The 17,084-nt window shown below is 52.8% G+C and overlaps 5 protein-coding genes across 5 annotated transcripts; 3 read left to right on the forward strand and 2 right to left on the reverse strand.

Moving 5' to 3' along the window:
- Positions 1-159: 159 nt before the first annotated feature.
- COCSUDRAFT_32430 (hypothetical protein) lies at positions 160-1,216 on the reverse strand (the record flags this gene model as incomplete). Its single annotated transcript, XM_005650432.1, has 2 exons — positions 834-1,216; positions 160-738 (listed from the first exon to the last, which is right to left on the reverse strand). Coding segments are annotated over exons 1-2 (364 nt in total), but the record flags the coding sequence as incomplete, so codon positions are not given.
- A 341-nt stretch (positions 1,217-1,557) lies between these two features.
- COCSUDRAFT_60947 (hypothetical protein) lies at positions 1,558-3,710 on the forward strand (the record flags this gene model as incomplete). Its single annotated transcript, XM_005650433.1, has 5 exons — positions 1,558-1,672; positions 2,586-2,668; positions 2,773-2,826; positions 2,972-3,142; positions 3,303-3,710. The coding sequence occupies 5 exons, from the start codon at positions 1,558-1,560 to the stop codon at positions 3,708-3,710; spliced, it is 831 nt and encodes a 276-aa protein (XP_005650490.1).
- Positions 3,711-4,510: 800 nt separating this feature from the next.
- On the reverse strand, positions 4,511-6,155 carry COCSUDRAFT_27533 (cyclophilin-type peptidyl-prolyl cis-trans isomerase). Its single transcript, XM_005650434.1, has 8 exons — positions 5,906-6,155; positions 5,771-5,819; positions 5,636-5,679; positions 5,488-5,533; positions 5,335-5,372; positions 5,128-5,236; positions 4,947-5,015; positions 4,511-4,780 (listed from the first exon to the last, which is right to left on the reverse strand). Exons 1-7 carry the CDS (start codon positions 6,044-6,046, stop codon positions 4,960-4,962), a joined length of 483 nt encoding a protein of 160 aa, XP_005650491.1. The 5' UTR covers positions 6,047-6,155; the 3' UTR covers positions 4,511-4,780; positions 4,947-4,959.
- Positions 6,156-6,385: 230 nt separating this feature from the next.
- On the forward strand, positions 6,386-9,537 carry COCSUDRAFT_35471 (zeta-carotene desaturase; the record flags this gene model as incomplete). The annotated part of the gene is made up of 11 exons (XM_005650435.1): positions 6,386-6,431; positions 6,703-6,779; positions 6,888-7,064; positions 7,173-7,388; positions 7,521-7,675; positions 7,872-8,045; positions 8,144-8,298; positions 8,434-8,588; positions 8,726-8,917; positions 9,106-9,287; positions 9,441-9,537. The coding sequence occupies 11 exons, from the start codon at positions 6,386-6,388 to the stop codon at positions 9,535-9,537; spliced, it is 1,626 nt and encodes a 541-aa protein (XP_005650492.1).
- Positions 9,538-16,386: 6,849 nt separating this feature from the next.
- On the forward strand, positions 16,387-17,052 carry COCSUDRAFT_32432 (hypothetical protein). Its single transcript, XM_005650436.1, has one exon. It carries the CDS (start codon positions 16,523-16,525, stop codon positions 16,790-16,792), a length of 270 nt encoding a protein of 89 aa, XP_005650493.1. The 5' UTR covers positions 16,387-16,522; the 3' UTR covers positions 16,793-17,052.
- The last annotated feature ends 32 nt before the right edge of the window (positions 17,053-17,084 follow it).

Consider the following 17,084-nt stretch of genomic DNA (forward strand, 5'->3'; position numbering starts at 1 on the left):
AGTGAATGTCAGGGTCATCTTAAAAGGTTCTGGTGGGGCCTGGGTCCTTCGGGATCCGGCTCCTCGACAATCATGGCAACATACATAATGGCTGGGCAAGGTGCTTCGATAGAGGCGGCCCTTTTACAGTTATCGGCATCACCATAAACCACTGATCAACTGGGTCGGGCTTCAGCAGCCAGGCAACATCACAGAGAATTGAATGAAAAGGATGTAATCAGACGAAATAATCGCCGGGCACAAAGCGACGCTTCAACAGAGGTTGCCCTGACAGCAACAATGTGGGTATACAAAAACGGAGCAGACAGAGGCCAGGCGATAGCGGCTGGGAAGCATAATAATAAATTGATGTTAATGACACAGTAGTAAAAATATCTAGGACGGCCAAGCTTTGGTTGGGGCGGAAGAGGCAACAGCCGCCAGCCGCCATTACCAGTAAAAGAAGGATGCGACGGCTGTTTGCATCATTGTCTGACGCGAAGAATCGACCGCAGTAATAGAAATGGCCATGAGACCTTTTACAGAACAAGCAGATTTTGCAGTGTTGCGTTCTTGTGTGTGCCCTGCAAAACCCAGGCAGGATGTTCTGGGTCCTGGTCCAAACCTAGGACAAAGCGCGTACAAGCTGTATTGGGGCTTTGAGGAGATTTTAGTCTAACCTCCTGCAGTTTTCACCTGATTGCAGCTCCTTGAACACCTGCCAGTCCAGGTGTGCCTTTGCAAACCACTCAGCTGTGCTCCTTGTGGGGGTACTTGATCCACAGTACAAGTGCAGGTCTGAGGCTCTGTTTGGTGACCTTGCATTGCTGGTTCGGTACGGGTCTACATGCTGCTGTGTAGTAGCTTAGCAATACAGGTGGCGGCAAGCATTGTGGGGCATTGGGTACCCCCCTTGCTTGTTTCACCGAGAAGCGCTGTTATTGCAAGGATTTGGGCAGTCTTTACAATGACAGCAAATGGCTGGACCCACCCGCAGCACGCACAATCTGTTTGGCCTGTGATTTGCGTCCATGTCCTGCCCTTGACTTGTCGCTGATTTGGACCGACATACATCCACAAGCAGCCTTGCAGTCCTTTTTGGCAGTTGATACTTGTCTGCGTGCTGGGATGCATATTTTCGAGTATTCATGATGTGTGTGCTACTGATGGTTTGAGATATGTGGGACGCTTAATCAGCCCTGCGTGGCTGGAAAAAGTGTAATCTCTCTCTCTCTCTTGACGCCAGCATGAAGCCATTGGAGCCAATGCCGCCAATTAGCACTATGCTCGCGCCAGTGAATTCGAGTCACTGGCTCTAGTCAACATGGTACATAATCTGTGCGACAGGGTGCCTTGACCCAGTTCATGGCCGTTACAATACACAATTTTCTGTAATGTAAGTTGAAGACTGACATAACAAAGTAGTCATTTTATGCGATGACCAATCTGCAAACTTTGTCTTGAAGACAGACCAAGCGTCATCCTGTTCATGGAGATGTGATTGATGGCATAGATGGGCTACACGCTGACTTGTGATTTGATGCCGTGCGGGGGTACCAACTGCTACATATGTATGACATGGCGACGGTGTCCACACCGGCAGTATCACCGGCCGGTGGCGTGCGCACATGCATGGGTTCCGGCGCAAATGCATGGGTTCCGGCCAAGATGCGCGCGGCTGAAGGCGGCCTTGGTGCATGTCATCATCGTGATGATCCGATCGGGAGTCCCATGGCCATGCTGCCTTCACAATGCACAGAGACAACACTGCATGCAAGAGTTATCGGTGCTCACTTCAAGTTTGTGCTGTCCTGCTGGGTCATAAGAAGAGGATGAAGAAGATTACCGTCTAGATTATCAGGGCATCCAGAATTTAGGGATGGAGATTAGTTATTTCCAAACCCTCTAACCTCCCCGCAAAATGGTAGGTTTTACCTAGGGTTTTGAAAAAGATAGCGTTCTGATTCGCGTCGAATTTTGCGTTACGCAAGGGAATTGGGCAGGCAGAGCGAGGCTCACTCCCTTCTAAAGCCATAGCAGCCGCTCAATTTGCCCATCGGCGACGTCCGGCAGTGCCCACTTGGTGTCAATTTGCATTATTCTTGTCATCAAGGGCGCTTAAAACCTCATTTGAGCACATACTCCACAGAGGGCTGCCAGTTGGCACTGATTGCCCTCTCTGGCATGATGTGAAATCTCCAGGGCTCATTTCCTCTCCGAAGCACCACAAAGGGGGGCTGGACTGAAAGCAACACCAACCTGTTGGGGCAGATTGTCTGGTCGAAGAAACACGTCGACGTAAGCGTGACCCTTCCTTCATCAGGGACTTCACCTATGCTCCCGTCAAATGCGGGGAGCAGTCACGACCTGAGTGCCTCTGGCGATCGTCTCAGTGATGCAAGTGCCCAAGCATTCAGCAGAGCGCTGATTGTACAGCCAGAGGGCTCCACAAACCTATCAGCACTGGCAAGAGATGGCGCGGCAGAGTCCGGGATGGGGCTGCATGGGCCGCCCGCAGTTGCAGGTGTGACATCATCATTGCCTTGATTGAAGCTCTGAGATCGCCCGGTATGCAGTTGTGGACAAATTCTTTAATGTGGACGCAGGGTATGAAGCAGGAATGCTTCAGGGTGGTGCACAGGCCGCTGTGTCAGGCGTTGTTGCCGCGCCTGAATACTATTATCCGCAGGTAAGATACCTTTGAAATATCTGCCTGTGGCATGCATGCAATTCAGGTGCTCCAGTTGTGACGAATATGGACATGTGCGGTTGAACGGCTGTTATACTGTGCAGGGACCTTACCAGTATGATCCGTACTATGGCAGCCTGATGTATAACCAGCCGGTGGTACGTCCCTCACCCCCTCACTGTCATTGGCGTCATCCTGTCAGCCAATAGCTGCACATAGCTAACCCGTGTCGGATCCATGGTGGACAAAAACTCAACAGGTGTTCAGTCCACGCTAGAGATAGCTGTGTTTTGACAACTGCAGGCGGCAGCAGCACCGACGGTGGCCGGTGGCCAGGCCCGCTTGGCACTCCCCACAGAAATCATGGAAGAGGAGCCGGTGTACGTCAATGCGAAGCAATACCACTGCATACTGAGGCGACGCCAGCAGCGAGCCAAGGCAGAAGCAGAAAACAAGCTGATCAAAACACGCAGAGTGAGTGGCCCTCTGACTGCTGCCGGCACAGAATAAAAAAATGCCAATGCATGCTTCACATGTGCTGTTACATAGATAGATGCTGCCTGGTTCTCCGGGCTGAAGCACTGCGTCTGTCCTGCTGCACTGGCATGCGCTGACATCTTGTCCCCATGCGCAGCCCTACCTGCACCAGTCACGGCACAACCACGCGACGCGGCGCATACGCGGGGCGGGCGGCCGCTTCCTGACCGCGCAGGAGGCGAGGGCCCTGGAGCTGTCAGGGGAGATCAGCGGCAACTCCAACAGTGGCGCAGCATCCAGCCAGCCCAGCGACAGCCAGGCAGACAGCAGGAACCAGCAGCCCAACGGCCCTGCAGACTCTGTCTTCCTGCCTGCTGCGCCAGATGCTGACCGGGATGGCATGCATGCATCAGATTCAGCGCCGTCACCCTCACAGGGGGAGGCCACCATGCAGCAACAGGCGTCACAGCAGAACCACATGGCTCAGAGTGTTGGAGTCCAGCAGACACTGGACCAGGCGATGAACAGCCAGCTGGCAGCAGGGGCTGCTGTCAGGGTGCAGTAACGGCAACCTGGATTAAGCATCATCATTTATTTGCAGAATGTCCACCTGTGGAAACTTTCACGCTCTGGCGTTTAATGCTGACATCTCCGCGAGGATCAGTTTGTTTTAAACATTGCAATGCCTTGAGTGCTGCAGGGGCATTTAAAGTGTCAGAGCTAATATAATGACAGTATGACTCGCTGAGGGAGAGCTCTCAGTTGCTATGCGACTGGCCGTGGGCGCGGGGTTTATCGTTTCTGCAAGCTCTCACGCATTTCGTTTTGTAGCAAATCCCGCGACACAGGGTCTTTGTTACTTGTGTATTTGTACTGAATCACCGATAGGGAACATGCTTTGTGCAGTATTAGAGGTATTTGTATAGCAGCTGGTCTTTCTTGCGGCTGAGCTAGCAGGGATCCGGCCAACCTACCTGGCCCAGCCATGGGTGATCTCCCAGGAGATTGTAAATACCCTCTGGCGCTTCAAGTTCGAAGGAGTATGAGTAGAAGATCATCAGCATTCTGCACATTCTTTCCACGCTCACAGCTGGAGTGATGCAGAAGCTCATCAATCTCAAGAGCTCAACAAACTCAAGTGGATGATCAGTTTTAGAGCTTCCAAATTCCCCACAATTGCAAAAATTTTGAGAAGAGGATTATTCTGTGTTGTTGCAGTGTCTTTTCCCTGTGCAGATGATGTTGACATCGGCTTTCTGCATCAATGCGAGGGAATTGCGCCCTGGATTCTGATCTAAAAAACCAGGATCTATAGCGCTATAGCGCTAGCGTTCAGCACGACAATCTCTCACAGGTATGGTAGCTACCACAAATTCCTTTGCAAGCTTGCGATACAGTACAAGCTGAAGTCTCCCCTCATTCCAGCTGTTGCAATCAGTCGGTGCCCTCCCGTGACACCCAACTCGTCTCAGCTGATGCAACAATTTTGCGCAACATGGGATTTAATTATGCGGCCAAACTCGTAGCTGCATGTTTAAGAAGTGTCTCTCTGCATTGTATCTACCTCCAAAAGCATTGCAAATTCTGCCAGTGGGCTCCAAGCTAGAATATCATCACCACAAGACATATGCACACCTTAACCAGAGAACGCTCCCAGTGAGGCCCTTGTCAGAATGCATCCAGCCATGTAATGCCCAGTCATAAAGCATGTTGAACATCAGTGATAAGTGCGCCCTCGAACATGGACACTGGAGACCTCAACGATGAGCCATTGAGTTGTGGAAACAGAAGAAGACCTTACAGGCTCGCTAGTGCTATAGAGGCGCTGCTGATAGAATCTTTATTGCTGTTGTTGGCCGATCATTAGCGTCTGCACATGGCACACGTGCATAAGAAAGATACAGAATTGCACTGTTTGGATCACCACCTGGACACTGGAGGCATGAGTGGCAGGCTAAGAAGAATAGCTGGTCAATAGGCACCTGTTTGAGTGTTTCCTATCCTCTTTACAACGCTCATCCCGTTGCAGACACGCCCAAAAATTGTATGCTTCCCATCAAGATGCGGTGTGAGATTGAGTGTGATGAAGAACTGCACACAGCCATCAGATTTGACAAAATAGTATAAAGTTGCCAGTATTAACGCCATGCTCTTTGCAACCAGATGCAAGTGAGAGAGCGGGAGCTTGCCTGGCTGCCGTTAGTGTCCTTGCCTGAGTTGGCCATACCTGGAAGACAACATAAGGGATGGTCTGGACTGGCCTGACATTCTGAAAGATGAAGCATTTTCACATGCTTACACATGCAATGCAAAACCCAAGGATTGCCAGTGGGACCGCTTACTCAAGATGCCCGCTCCTGTGTGACGCAACTGTTGATGTATCTCGTCCTGCAATGAACCCAAGCCATCTCTGTCAAGTTTTGCAAAGTGAACGATGAACCATCTCAGGGTCTTGCACAACCATTAAGCTTGGACCAGACAATAGCATACCTCAAATTTTCCACCAAAGATGGACTCTCCCCCTCTCCCCGTGCCTGTGGACGACACGTACTATGCATGATGACACCTTTAAGCAATTTCACTTCAGGTCCTGGGAGATCACACTAATCTTCTGTTCGAACATACCTGTGGGGTCTCCTGCTTGAATCATGAAGTCCTTTATTATCCTGTGCATCTGTGCAGACGCGTGGAAACATCAGACCCAGAGCCACCTACCACGCTTCATTGTAAAAGCTTCTTGGAACCAACTGATGGCCTCACCACAGTGTTGTTGTAATACCCTCTTCGAGACAGCTCCAAGAAGTTTTTGCATGTGCGGGGAGCGTGCTTCACATATAGTTCTACTTCAAAAGTTCCCAGCGTTGTTTTGATCTCCACACGAGGAGCACCGCCATCTGCCATCTGTGATAACCAATATTTTCAAATCGTGCAATCAACGAGAGGAAGGCTGTGCAGAGGGTTTCCACAGCGAGCAGAAATACGAGTAATAGCACAAATGCTTTAAGCAGACTTCAGTTATTGCCTAGCTGTCGAATAAGAGTTCCCATGTGATCTCATCATCATCACCATCGACGTGGCGACCTCTATCTCTATCCATACGTCCGCGATGGGCTAGAACTTATTTCTTCCTTACTGGATCTCCACTAACTTTTCCTTCTTAAACTTACTGTTTTTCCAATGCATTGTGCTTCCTCAATGTGAAGCTTCTCATTATTCGACCGTGAGTTGATGAGAACACCAATGGCGAGTGAAACATACAGGCTCATGAATGTCAGGCCCACGTTGAGTGCGCAGCACTCTTGTTTCTTTTTCACAAACAGGCGATCATCTTTGCGTCCTATCCAGCATACACACGCCAGGAGGCAAGGTAAGTGGTCTAGTTTTGGGCAGCTTTGGTGTGGCAGGTCGTTGGCCTCGATTTCTCTGCCAATATACCTTTGACAATCTGACGATCGTCAATGCTTGTTTCTGATTCTTTCTACGCCGGTGATCAGCAATTTGGTGACGTATTGTTTGTGCAGTTTCTGCTGCCTTAGCGGCGCCACTGGGGCGCACAGAGCCTGGTGTAGATGATGTGGGACTTAAGGATGCTCCCCTGCGATCGCTCTTCCCTGAAATCCCCAACATAGCGCCTGTGAGCGCCACAACTCCTTGCTTTCGTCACTTTGATGGTTGCTGCAACTGCAAGAAGGGCTTGTTCCTCCTGTTTTCGACTGTGTTGAGTGGTCCTGCATGCCTGCAGGGTGCCCCAAAGTTGAAGGTGGCGATTGTGGGCAGTGGGCTGGCCGGGCTGTCCACTGCTGTGGAGCTGCTGGATCAGGGCTATGAGGTGGATGTGTATGAGTCACGGCCATTCATTGGCGGAAAGGTTGCCAGCTGGCAGAAGGATGGCAACCATGTTGAGATGGGGCTACATGTGGTGTGCTCCCCATGCCAATCTTGAATTTTTCTGCTCCCTCATCTATGCTCACTGCAGTACGGACGGGTCAGGCAGTCTCTGAAACAGCGCTTGTGTGCCTGTCCGCAGTTCTTTGGCTGCTACTTCAACCTGTTCAGGCTGATGGCCAAGTGCGGCGTGCTGCAAAACCTGCTGCTCAAAGAGCACGTGCACACTTTTGTCAACACTGGCGGCGACGTGCGCGAGCTGGACTTCCGGTTCTTCCTGGGGAACATGAAGATCGGCGCCCCCTTCCATGGCCTCAAAGCCTTCTTCACCACGCCGCAGCTGTCAACTCTCGACAAGGTCCGCTGCATGCTGTAGTCTTTCAGCTTCCTTTGCCCCACAGACCATACGAGGAGCACTTGTTAAAGTAGAATGGTCTTTGTCCAAGAAATATCCCGGCGGGGTTTTTTCATGGTCAGGATGTGTGGGCAGGTGGCCAATTCACTGGCGCTGGGCACCTCGCCAGTGGTGAGGGCGCTGTTTGACCCGGAGGGCGGCATGCGCTCTGTGCGCGCTCTGGACAGCGTGTCCTTCACACTGTGGTTCAAGAGCCACGGCGGCAGCCAGGCCTCCATTGACCGCATGTGGTGCGTGCCAGCCATGCAGCCACTTTGACGCTCTTAGAAAATCTGAACCTGCGGATATACGTGCCTGAGGATGCACTGCGCATGCCGTGTGGTGGTTGCTTTTCATTGATTTCGATCTGCAGTTATCTTGGGCTCTGCTCTGGATAAAAGGCTTGGGAGTGGGACATGGGTCGCTTATGAATCTGTGTGGCTGCAGGAACCCTGTGGCGTATGCGCTGGGTTTTCTGTCGTGTGACGACATCAGCGCTCGCTGCATGCTGTCCATCTTCCAGTTCTTTGCAACCAAGACAGACGCCTCCGCGCTGCGCATGCTCAACGGCTCACCTGCAGACCGCCTGCTGGCACCCATCTCAGATTACATAGCATCCAAGTAAGTGCTTCTACTTTCAAATTAGTGCGCTCTGCTGCAACTGCCTTCAAAGAAAGGCCTGGCCTGGCAAGCACCTGACATTCATGATTATCGTGCAGGGGTGGCAGAATACACACGCGATGGGGCTGCAGAGAAATACTTTATGAGGAAGCGGGCAACGGTGAAACGGAAGTGACTGGGCTGCGCCTGACAAGGGCTGGCGTCGAGCATATCGCCAAGGCTGATGTCTACGTTGCTGCACTGGACGTGCCAGGTGGGCTGCATTGCGAAGTCACCAGAATAATTTGATCTCATCAAGGGCTTCTTTGTGGGAATGCATCCACATGGGTCGATTTTACGGTATATTGATTCCCCCCAGATATGACACTAAGACCCTGCCTGGCTGCAGGTGCCAAGCGGTTAGTACCGCAGGAATGGAGGAAGTGGCCGCTCTTTGACAACATCTTCACACTGACGGGCGTGCCAGTGATCACAGTACAATTGCGCTACAATGGATGGGTCACAGAGCTGCAGGACCCTGCCAAACTCAGGGATCTCACCAAGGTGAGTTTTCAGCAGCTTTACACCCACACACTGCCGCATCTGCTGCAAGCAAATGCAGCAGGCAAGTCTGTGTGCAAGGAACAGACAGAATACTATGTGTCACATGTCTATCTGAATACCTTCATCTGCCTTTGCAGGGTGCCCAAGGAATGGACAACTTGTTATACAGTGCAGACGCTGACTTCTCCTGTTTCGCTGATCTGGCCGTGACCTCACCAGTGGAGTACTATAAGGAGGGGCAGGGCAGCCTGCTGCAGTGTGTGCTGACTCCTGCCGACCCCTACATGCCTCTTCCCAATGAGGAAATCGCCGCCAAGGTCCACGAGCAGGTGAGCCAACATTCTCAAGATGCCTGTGCACCCTCGTGTATCGTTTTCCACACATGATATTCCAAGTTGACGATGTGTCGCTTTTGGCACGAGATGGCGGGAACAACAGCCTTGCAGACCTTTCTCTTGGTGTAGCGTATGGCCTCGCGGCCAGCACAATGCATTACTCATCCACCTTGTGGCTGCAGGTGCTGCGCTTGTTCCCCACAGCAAAGGGCCTGGAGGTGACGTGGCATTCCATCGTGAAGATCGGGCAGTCCCTGTACAATGAGGGGCCGGGCATGGACCCCTTCCGGCCAGACCAGCAGACCCCAGTCAAGCGCATGTTCCTTGCAGGCTCGTACACCAAGCAGGACTACATCGACAGCATGTAATGGCCCTCACATACTCAATGTTCCTCCTTCATGTGCCATTATCCCTGGAGTGTCCCACAAGAGTGTCAGATTTGCTGTTCAAAAGCCTTCCTGAATCTGCCGTGCAGACCGTGATCAAAGAGCTGATGGGCTGCATGCTTGTGCTGCAGGGAGGGCGCCACCCTGTCAGGCCGGATGTGCGCCTACAAAATCTTGGAAGCCGCACCCTCACTGGCAAGAGCACCTGCTGCCGTATCTGTTGCCTAGGAAGATGAGCAATGCGACGCATCTCAAGAACAAAGACCAGGCTTATGGCTGTAGAACGCTTCTGGCTGGTCTGTCAACTTTCTGCACTCTTTGTCTGACTGTTGCTGTTCACGAGAGTGTTATGAATGAAGCTCTCTAACAGCAAAATGACTGAAAGAAGTGTTTCTGGCACTTGGAAATCCTGTATTCTGCAGGCAGTAGTGCTGCTGCGTCAGAAATTACGCCTGAAGTAGTTTTGCTGTCACTTAGCATGCACCATTGGATTGCTCGACCTAGTAATACATGTCCATCTCTTTAGGGTGTTGTTTTGCAGTGAAAAGAATCATTTGCAAATGCCTCTGCAATGGCATTTCAATAAGTTGTTGAACAGTTGATATCAAATGAGCGCGCTTTCTATGGGTGATTAAGGTGAGCATGCTGGTAAATCGAGCGGGGGGCTTCAGTGGAGGCCCTATGATATTGTCAGCTGACATCGTTTCTTCAAGAAAGTACAATCTTTACTTTGGAAGACTAGTCTGGCTATCTATAAACTGGCTCTGCAAGATCTGGGCTCAATTGTTCTCATGTGAGGACACTGCGCGCATGCATGCGGATCATGGCGCCGGCTGGCGTACATCACTGACAAGAATGCTCCGCAGCTGCAATAATTTGCATTGCCATATGGCCATCAATATCCCTTCACTGCGGCAGACAACCATAGTTGCACGACACGGCTGGTCAAAATTTGGACACGCGTTTGCGAACGTTCGCGACACCGCGACACCGCGACACGCGTGTCCAGACCTGAGGACGTTAGTAACCATGCAATCGGGTGATGACTACAGATTACTAAGGTTGACGGAACCTCAAAAAGCTGTTTCCGGACCCGACAACGCAAACTTTATCACCAATACCGTGCCCTAAAACGAGGCCACCTTAATTGGGATGAGAGCTAAAAATATATCTTCTGAATGGGTTTGTTGCACGTGCCTGATCCAACTTCAAGGTTCAGCGGCAGAGAACACTCGAACTTCTCTTGGGAGCAGAGACGCACATCTATGCTGGTCACTAGCTCTTCGCACGTTATGAGCTGCCCCTCTATGCTTTTATCAGCTTTTTACAGGCCTAAAGGAAGTCCAGATGTGAGCGATCCTTTGTGATGGGTGGCTGTGCTTCTGCTTCAGCAAACGATACTGAGCATAATTTGAGTATAAAAGCGGCGAAAGCGGAGGTTGCTGCAGAGCCGGTGCGTTCCTGCATGTACTCGAGGAGACAGGCTAAATGTTAATAGGCATCGTTTCCAAAGGAAGCGGACAGCTAGGAGAGGCAAAATGGAGCACACATCTGCAGCTCATTCTGGAAGATTTCTCTCATCATATGACTTTCATTTCAATCGCCAAGGTAGCCGTCTGGAGTTCAGAGTGAGGGCGGGTGACTTCATCCAGCTGCACTGCTCTTGAGATTGAGCAGCCCATCATGCGCATAAGATTTGTAGTGAGCAACACCGGATTTAATTAGAAAGACTGTATGGCTGAGTGGAGCAGGGCTGGGGGCCTCCTGAATAGCAACTGAGCGCTGAGCAATATTCTGGCAGGCCCAGTACGCCAATGGCAGGCCAGGGAGCCTGGATTCTGAGCGCAGGACAGCAGAATCGGGGCAGCAGGGGAGCGCTGCCACCAGCAGCAGTGCTGCAGACGCGGGCGAGGCATCCTCCCCCGGACGCCGGGGGTCTGCCGATCTGCAGTCCCCGCGCTCAGTGTCTCTGAGCAGCGACGCCACGCGGCAGCACTCCCTGAGCAAACCGCCGCTGCCACCAGCGCGCACGCCGTCCACCGGCTCCTCCATGCCGCCTGTGCGCAGCGCGCCCCCGCCCTCACGTGGCTCCCCCACGCAAGGAAGCGCCGGCAGCGGCAGCGCCTTCAAGCCGGTTACCCCAGCTTGCAGCAGTATAGCAGAGGACGGCGCGGTGTCTGCCTTTGCAGCGTCTGTGGCGGAACATTATGAGGAAGTGGGGGGCGCGGGGCACGTCCTGGAGCTGCAGCCTGCCATGAGCGTCCCCGAGCACATGCTGCTGGGCCGCTCACCGCCGCCTGCGCGCGCGCACTCCATGTTCACCGGCCCCGCAGCGCCCCGGGCTTCCCGCATGTCCCTGGGGGCCGCCCGCAATAGCGACAAAGGGCTCGAGCAGGCGCCCGAGCCCAGTGTTGGTGCGCCACTGCTTGAGACCAGACAATTATGACCGAGCTCGTCCCTCATCTGAATGTCCCTTTCTACAAGAAGGAAGCTTCACCGTGAAGGACAGCTGCCACAGGCATGTGTGAGAAGACCTTGATAGAGCCGGGGTGTTGTGCGTGCAGATCACATACTGGGCCTGGCCATGTCGGTGTTCCGAACAGACTCGGTGCTGCTGCACCTCCGGGACGGGGACCAGGTGTTTGCGCGTGGTGGCGACGATGCTTTCTCGCCCGGCATCCGTGCAGCGGCGTGCCGGCTGCTGGAGCCGGCGCAGCGAGGCATCACTGTTGTGGAGGATGTCGCGGCGGATGGCAGGTCTGCAGCCTCTGCCAGTCATGTCTGCAAAGTGCCACTGTCATTATGGAGATCGCCCCGTGCAATGATTCGTGTCCTATTCAGTCATGCAGGACCGCAGAGGGAGACATGTTGGTGTGGGGTTGCAGGGTGAAGGACAGGCCTGACATTAGAGCGGAGGTCATGTTCTTTGCCGCCACTCCTTTGGTCGCCGCGAACGGCTACCGCCTGGGCTCCTTGTGAGTGGCCTGCCCCATGCTTTCTGTGACCAACCCCAGATTTGTCCATCAGCACATTCCATGCCTTGGGAGTGAGTCCACTGAATTTATGCACATTGCACGCGCTGACCATGTGGGGCCTGGGGTGGCAGGTGCTTGTGTCACTCCAAGCCGCAGAAGTTTGACATGACGACGCAGTTGATCATAGGCAGCATGGCGGACCTGATGGTGAGGGAGATCTGGGGCGCCTATGAGCACGCCCACAGGCAGCGCATCATGCAGCTCATACGTGTGGTGGAGTGCTACAGTGAGCCGCTGCTTTTCGTGGAGGCCTCGCAGACACAGCCCTGGCACCTGCTGCACCTCAACGATGCCGCCATCAGCGTCACAGGTGAATTTTCCTAGCGAATCCCCTTGAACCTTTGCACCCTTGCTCATTGTTTTGACATCCATTTCCTCTATTCTGATAAATTGTGGGCTTGTCTGAAGACCCTCTCTAAAAGAGATTGTTTTGTGTTGTGTGATCTTGATTGCCTGTTTATGAGCGGATGTGGATCAATGTGCAGGGCTGGACATTGCAGTAGCTGCGGAGAGGCCTTTCTGGGACGTGTTCAAAGGAGTGGAGGAGAGCAATTCAGTGGTGCGGCCCTCCAGAATGTTGCAACATGTGTACTCGTGGTGAGAGAGTCCCAGCCAACATGTTACTGTATGTGCTGCTACTGCAGCTGCTGTAGCTGATGCTGGGGCGTGTCTGCAGAAATTGAAGAGCGTGTCAGAAGCGTCGGCGTGCGGCCAGGAGTTCACTCTGCAGGCAATGCAGGCCTCAACTGCGGAGACGTCATCCGCTGTTCCCTTCGCACTGGTCTTTAGGTGCTTCCCCTTCTGTCCTGCTCTGTAGCATGTGCAAAGCCACATATGCAATTTTAGTCATCAACTCATGACCACCGTTTGTGTAAACAGAAACAGCAGGTATTTAGCAAAAATGCCAGCTGTCCATAGCATGGCATGGTTGTAATGGCAGCTGTCAGCCATCATCATAATAGCAAGATACAAAACTTGCTTTTGACCCCCTTGGTGCCGCGGATGTAGCCACACTCCAATGGAATTATCAAGGGGACACGGGCGCGCATCGAGCCCTGCTGTCAAAGTTTCTTCACAGCACAGAGCTGACAGTGACTGGGGTGCCCTCAGGCCGGCTGCGATGGAAAGCATGGCGGATGGGGAGGCGGTCGGGGCAGCAGAGGCGGAGAAGCAGCGGCCGATCAGCAATGCGGGGCGGCACTACTACTTTGTGGGCGTGCGCCTGGATGCTGACGCTGCGCTGACGAGCGCGGCCGAGCGGTCGCCCTTCGTGGGCCTGCAGCTGGGCCTGCTGCTGGGCAAGGGCGCCTACGGCCGCGTCTACAAGGGCTACTACCACGGCAAGGTGGTCGCTGTGAAGGTGCGCGCGCAAAGGCGTTCCCTTCAGCAGGCTGTCCATGGAAATGGGGTTTTCTTGAAAGGATAGGATCCTTTTTGGATGCATACAAGTGCTAGCAGATGTTTGGAAAGACTTCGAGGAGATCAAGTTGTTGATTCTCATGGAACTGTTCCTGCGTTTCTTTGCTCTTTTCAGGCGCTCAGGTGCCCTGCTCTATGAAAGTCGAACATGCAGTCATTGTTGGTGCTCTGTAAAATGGATGTTCTTGGCAATTAATGTGCCTTGCAGTGACAATGCTATGTATGATTTTTTTGTCTTAATGGGATAGACTGCATGTTGAGGTTGTAAAAATATCCGTGCATGTGCGATAGTTACACCTGCCATGGAGTGCCAGACTCCACTGTATAAGGTGATCTCTCAATCATGTCAAAGATGGTCTCTTTACAGAATTGAAGACTTGAAATACGAATGATCAGCAACCTGCTCAAGGACAGGAGACTTTCTCAACCTGGGGCAGACATATGGATGGGGTTTCTTGAAAACTGGCACGTGGGCCTAGGAGGAAATGCTGCATCACCCTGGTGGCATGATCTCATGAGGATGTGTCTAGAGCACACCTGCTGCGCTGCGAACCTCCTTGCTGATTAATCTGACACGACAGTGCATCTGTGCACATGCTCTAGCCAGGTTATTACTCGATCATACATGAGTTCTGAGATGGTGCGGTGCATGATGAAACAGGTGTGTGACAGCAACAAAGTGCGCCGCAACAAGGAGGGTGTGCCCATTGAGGCTGATGTCACCGCCCACCTGGCGCACCCAAACCTCGTCCGAACCATTGATACCGCGTCGGCCTACAGGGAACCCCTGCACAAGCTGAACTGGGAGGTCACCCAGGATGCTGCTGCAGCCCCTGAGAGCCCAGCAAAGACCCCTGTGGCCAGCCCGGGTAAAGAGGAGCAGCCTGTGGAGGAGACATGGCTGCTTCTGGAATACTGCGACCAGGGCTCCTTCATTGTGCGCAGTCTCCCCTGTTGTCTTTCTTGTTGCTGATGTGTGAATGCAAGCGCAATCCCTCTTCTGTCAGCGGATCAGATGTTGCATGCAGTGGCCAGTGATTAGGGGAGGCATTCAGAGAAAGCACGTGATTGATTGGCTGTGGTGGTGTTCCTGGCAGGATGCTGTGTTGGGGGGCTGGTTCCGGCTGACGCCAGATGGGCCGCCCAACATGGCGACGGTGCTGGCGACTGCCGGCGAGATTGCCTCAGGCATGGCGCACCTGCACTCGCGCGGAATCGTCCACGGAGACCTCAGCTCAGGTCTGTCCACCTCCACACTTTGTGCTGTATTCTCATAAAACCTGCACATTCATTGCTACTTCGCTTGTGATAAATATAAGACTGAACTCTGTCTAGTTCCAAGAATGAACCACTGCGTGCCGCCGTTGCGCATGCAGCAAAGATTGCACTCTTTCGGCAGGGACTGCACATGTGTATTGCTGAGTGAGGGAGTGTTGTTTGCGCAGGCAATGTGCTGCTGACGTCATGCGCGGCGAATCCGCATGGCTTCTGCGCCAAGGTGTCTGACTTTGGGCTGGCGCGGGACATGGACGTGGTCAGCCGAGTGGAGACGAAGACCACTGGCACAGTAACGCACATGCCCCCAGAGGTGCTCAGCCATGGCATCATCAGCAAGGTCGGCCTCTGTCCTCCCCATTTTGTCAACATAAACCCAATCCCATGGCTCCCTACAGGTTCTTCTGAAGGAAGCTGTGTGGCTAGCAACATTGCATTGCGTGCTGCCAACAAGTGACACTAGGTCTCCAAGACACTGTCTAAAGCATAACTGCTAAAGTCAGTGAGGAGATCAAGGCAGGATTTGTGGGTCTGGGTTGCTTGAGCAAAAAAACATGGTCTGGGTGCGTGCAGGCTGCGGACGTGTTTGCGTTTGGTGTGCTGCTGTGGGAGATGCTGAGCGGCGAGCGCGCGTGGGACAAGCAGACCCCTGCGCAGGTCATGCTGGCAATCGCCCTGCAGCAGAACATGCTCACACTGCCCCCCACACCCCTGCCAGAGCTCAACAGGTGCGCCTGGGCGCCAGCCCCCATGTGCCCAGTGCACGTTTCTTATTTTCTGTTGTGCCTTGACCGGTAAGGTGTCCTCCTGTGGCATCGAGCCTTCAAGCCTCGCCATGTGCGCAACAAGTGAGTCTACATAGAGTTTGTGACACCAGGTTGCCTGTGCACGTTCCAGGTTGGGGCGGCGGTGCATGAACTACACGCCGGATGGCCGGCCCACATTCGCAGAGGTCCAGCGGGAGATAAAGGCCATGCAGACCCACGCAGCCACTGATGATCGCATGTCTCTGGGCGCCCGTGCGTTTTCCTGCCCCCGTTGAAGCCTCCATCTTCCATCGCGGATGCACTCAGCCGTCTGCCAACTGAGCGTGCAGCCAGAGCCTGTTGCTGCCAGATGTGCCATCAGGTCAAGAGTGGGGTTTTGGTCCAACCAACCTCTGCATGTCCTCTCGGCAAGTGTTGCATTGTCCCGTTCTAATATATTATCGAAGTAGAAGATGGTGTTGGGAATCAAGGGGTGGCATGATAGTCACGTGATGTTCAATTGTTTTGGCTTTGGCCCAGCAATAACCTTCCCAGTCATCAAGGGCCTGAACCCATCTTCATGTGCATGTGTGCATTCCATTTCTTGAATATTGTGCCAGAGTTTGACTCCTGATCAGTGAGCAGATTCGTGCAGAAACCTCAGCCCAGGCGCCAATATGAATTTTCGGCATAATCTTTTTGGATAGCCGGCCATTCAATTATTGGACAGATCGAGAAATGCTCTGTTTTTTGTGGCAGTGTTATGTGATCAGATGTGGTGCATTATATGCAGCTTTGTCGTGCCTGCTTGTCCAGAAAGAGCAGTTTGCTCGCTTGCCAGTACCAGTGCAAACAATTTTGGGGAGGGATGTTCAAAGGGATTTGAGTTGTGCCCTATATGTGGACAACTGTTGGCTAGTGCGAGTTGACTTCCCATGGAGCCTTTTTGTCAAGCGCATTACGCAGCATTTGCCTATTTCAGATGGAAGGCAACTTGCTATGCTGTGAATTGTGAGCTTTGTGTGCTACATATATGTCTAGACATGACTATTTCCTGCCGTTCCAGACGTCACAGTCAGTTCCTGTATCATAGAGGATCCTGTGATTTTTGACGATACCGTCCACTGGAACTTGAAGTATGGTGAGCGCAGTGCTTTGTGGCGCTGTTGGGTGGAGAGTGACGTCATAAGCAATGCAATACTTGTTGATGACATTGGGATGCAAATGGTGTTTCCATGATGATGAATACATTAAAATGCTTATAAAGTACATATCATATCACGTTGGCACTGCATGGCAG

Source organism: Coccomyxa subellipsoidea, assembly GCF_000258705.1.
Source record: "Coccomyxa subellipsoidea C-169, whole genome shotgun sequence".
Taxonomy (NCBI): domain Eukaryota; kingdom Viridiplantae; phylum Chlorophyta; class Trebouxiophyceae; family Coccomyxaceae; genus Coccomyxa; species Coccomyxa subellipsoidea.

Bases quoted from the DNA above. Each gene is read 5' to 3' on its own strand.
- COCSUDRAFT_27533 (XM_005650434.1), bottom strand. From the start codon at position 6,046: ATGGCAGATGGCGGTGCTCCTCGTGTGGAGATCAAAACAACGCTGGGA. The intron at 5,373-5,487 runs GTAAGCGGTCCC...GTTGTCTTCCAG, and splicing joins CACAGGAGCGGGCATCTTGA to GTATGGCCAACTCAGGCAAG. The intron at 5,016-5,127 runs GTGCCTATTGAC...TGCCATGTGCAG, and splicing joins GATAGGAAACACTCAAACAG to ACGCTAATGATCGGCCAACA.
- COCSUDRAFT_32432 (XM_005650436.1), top strand. From the start codon at position 16,523: ATGCTCTGTTTTTTGTGGCAGTGTTATGTGATCAGATGTGGTGCATTA.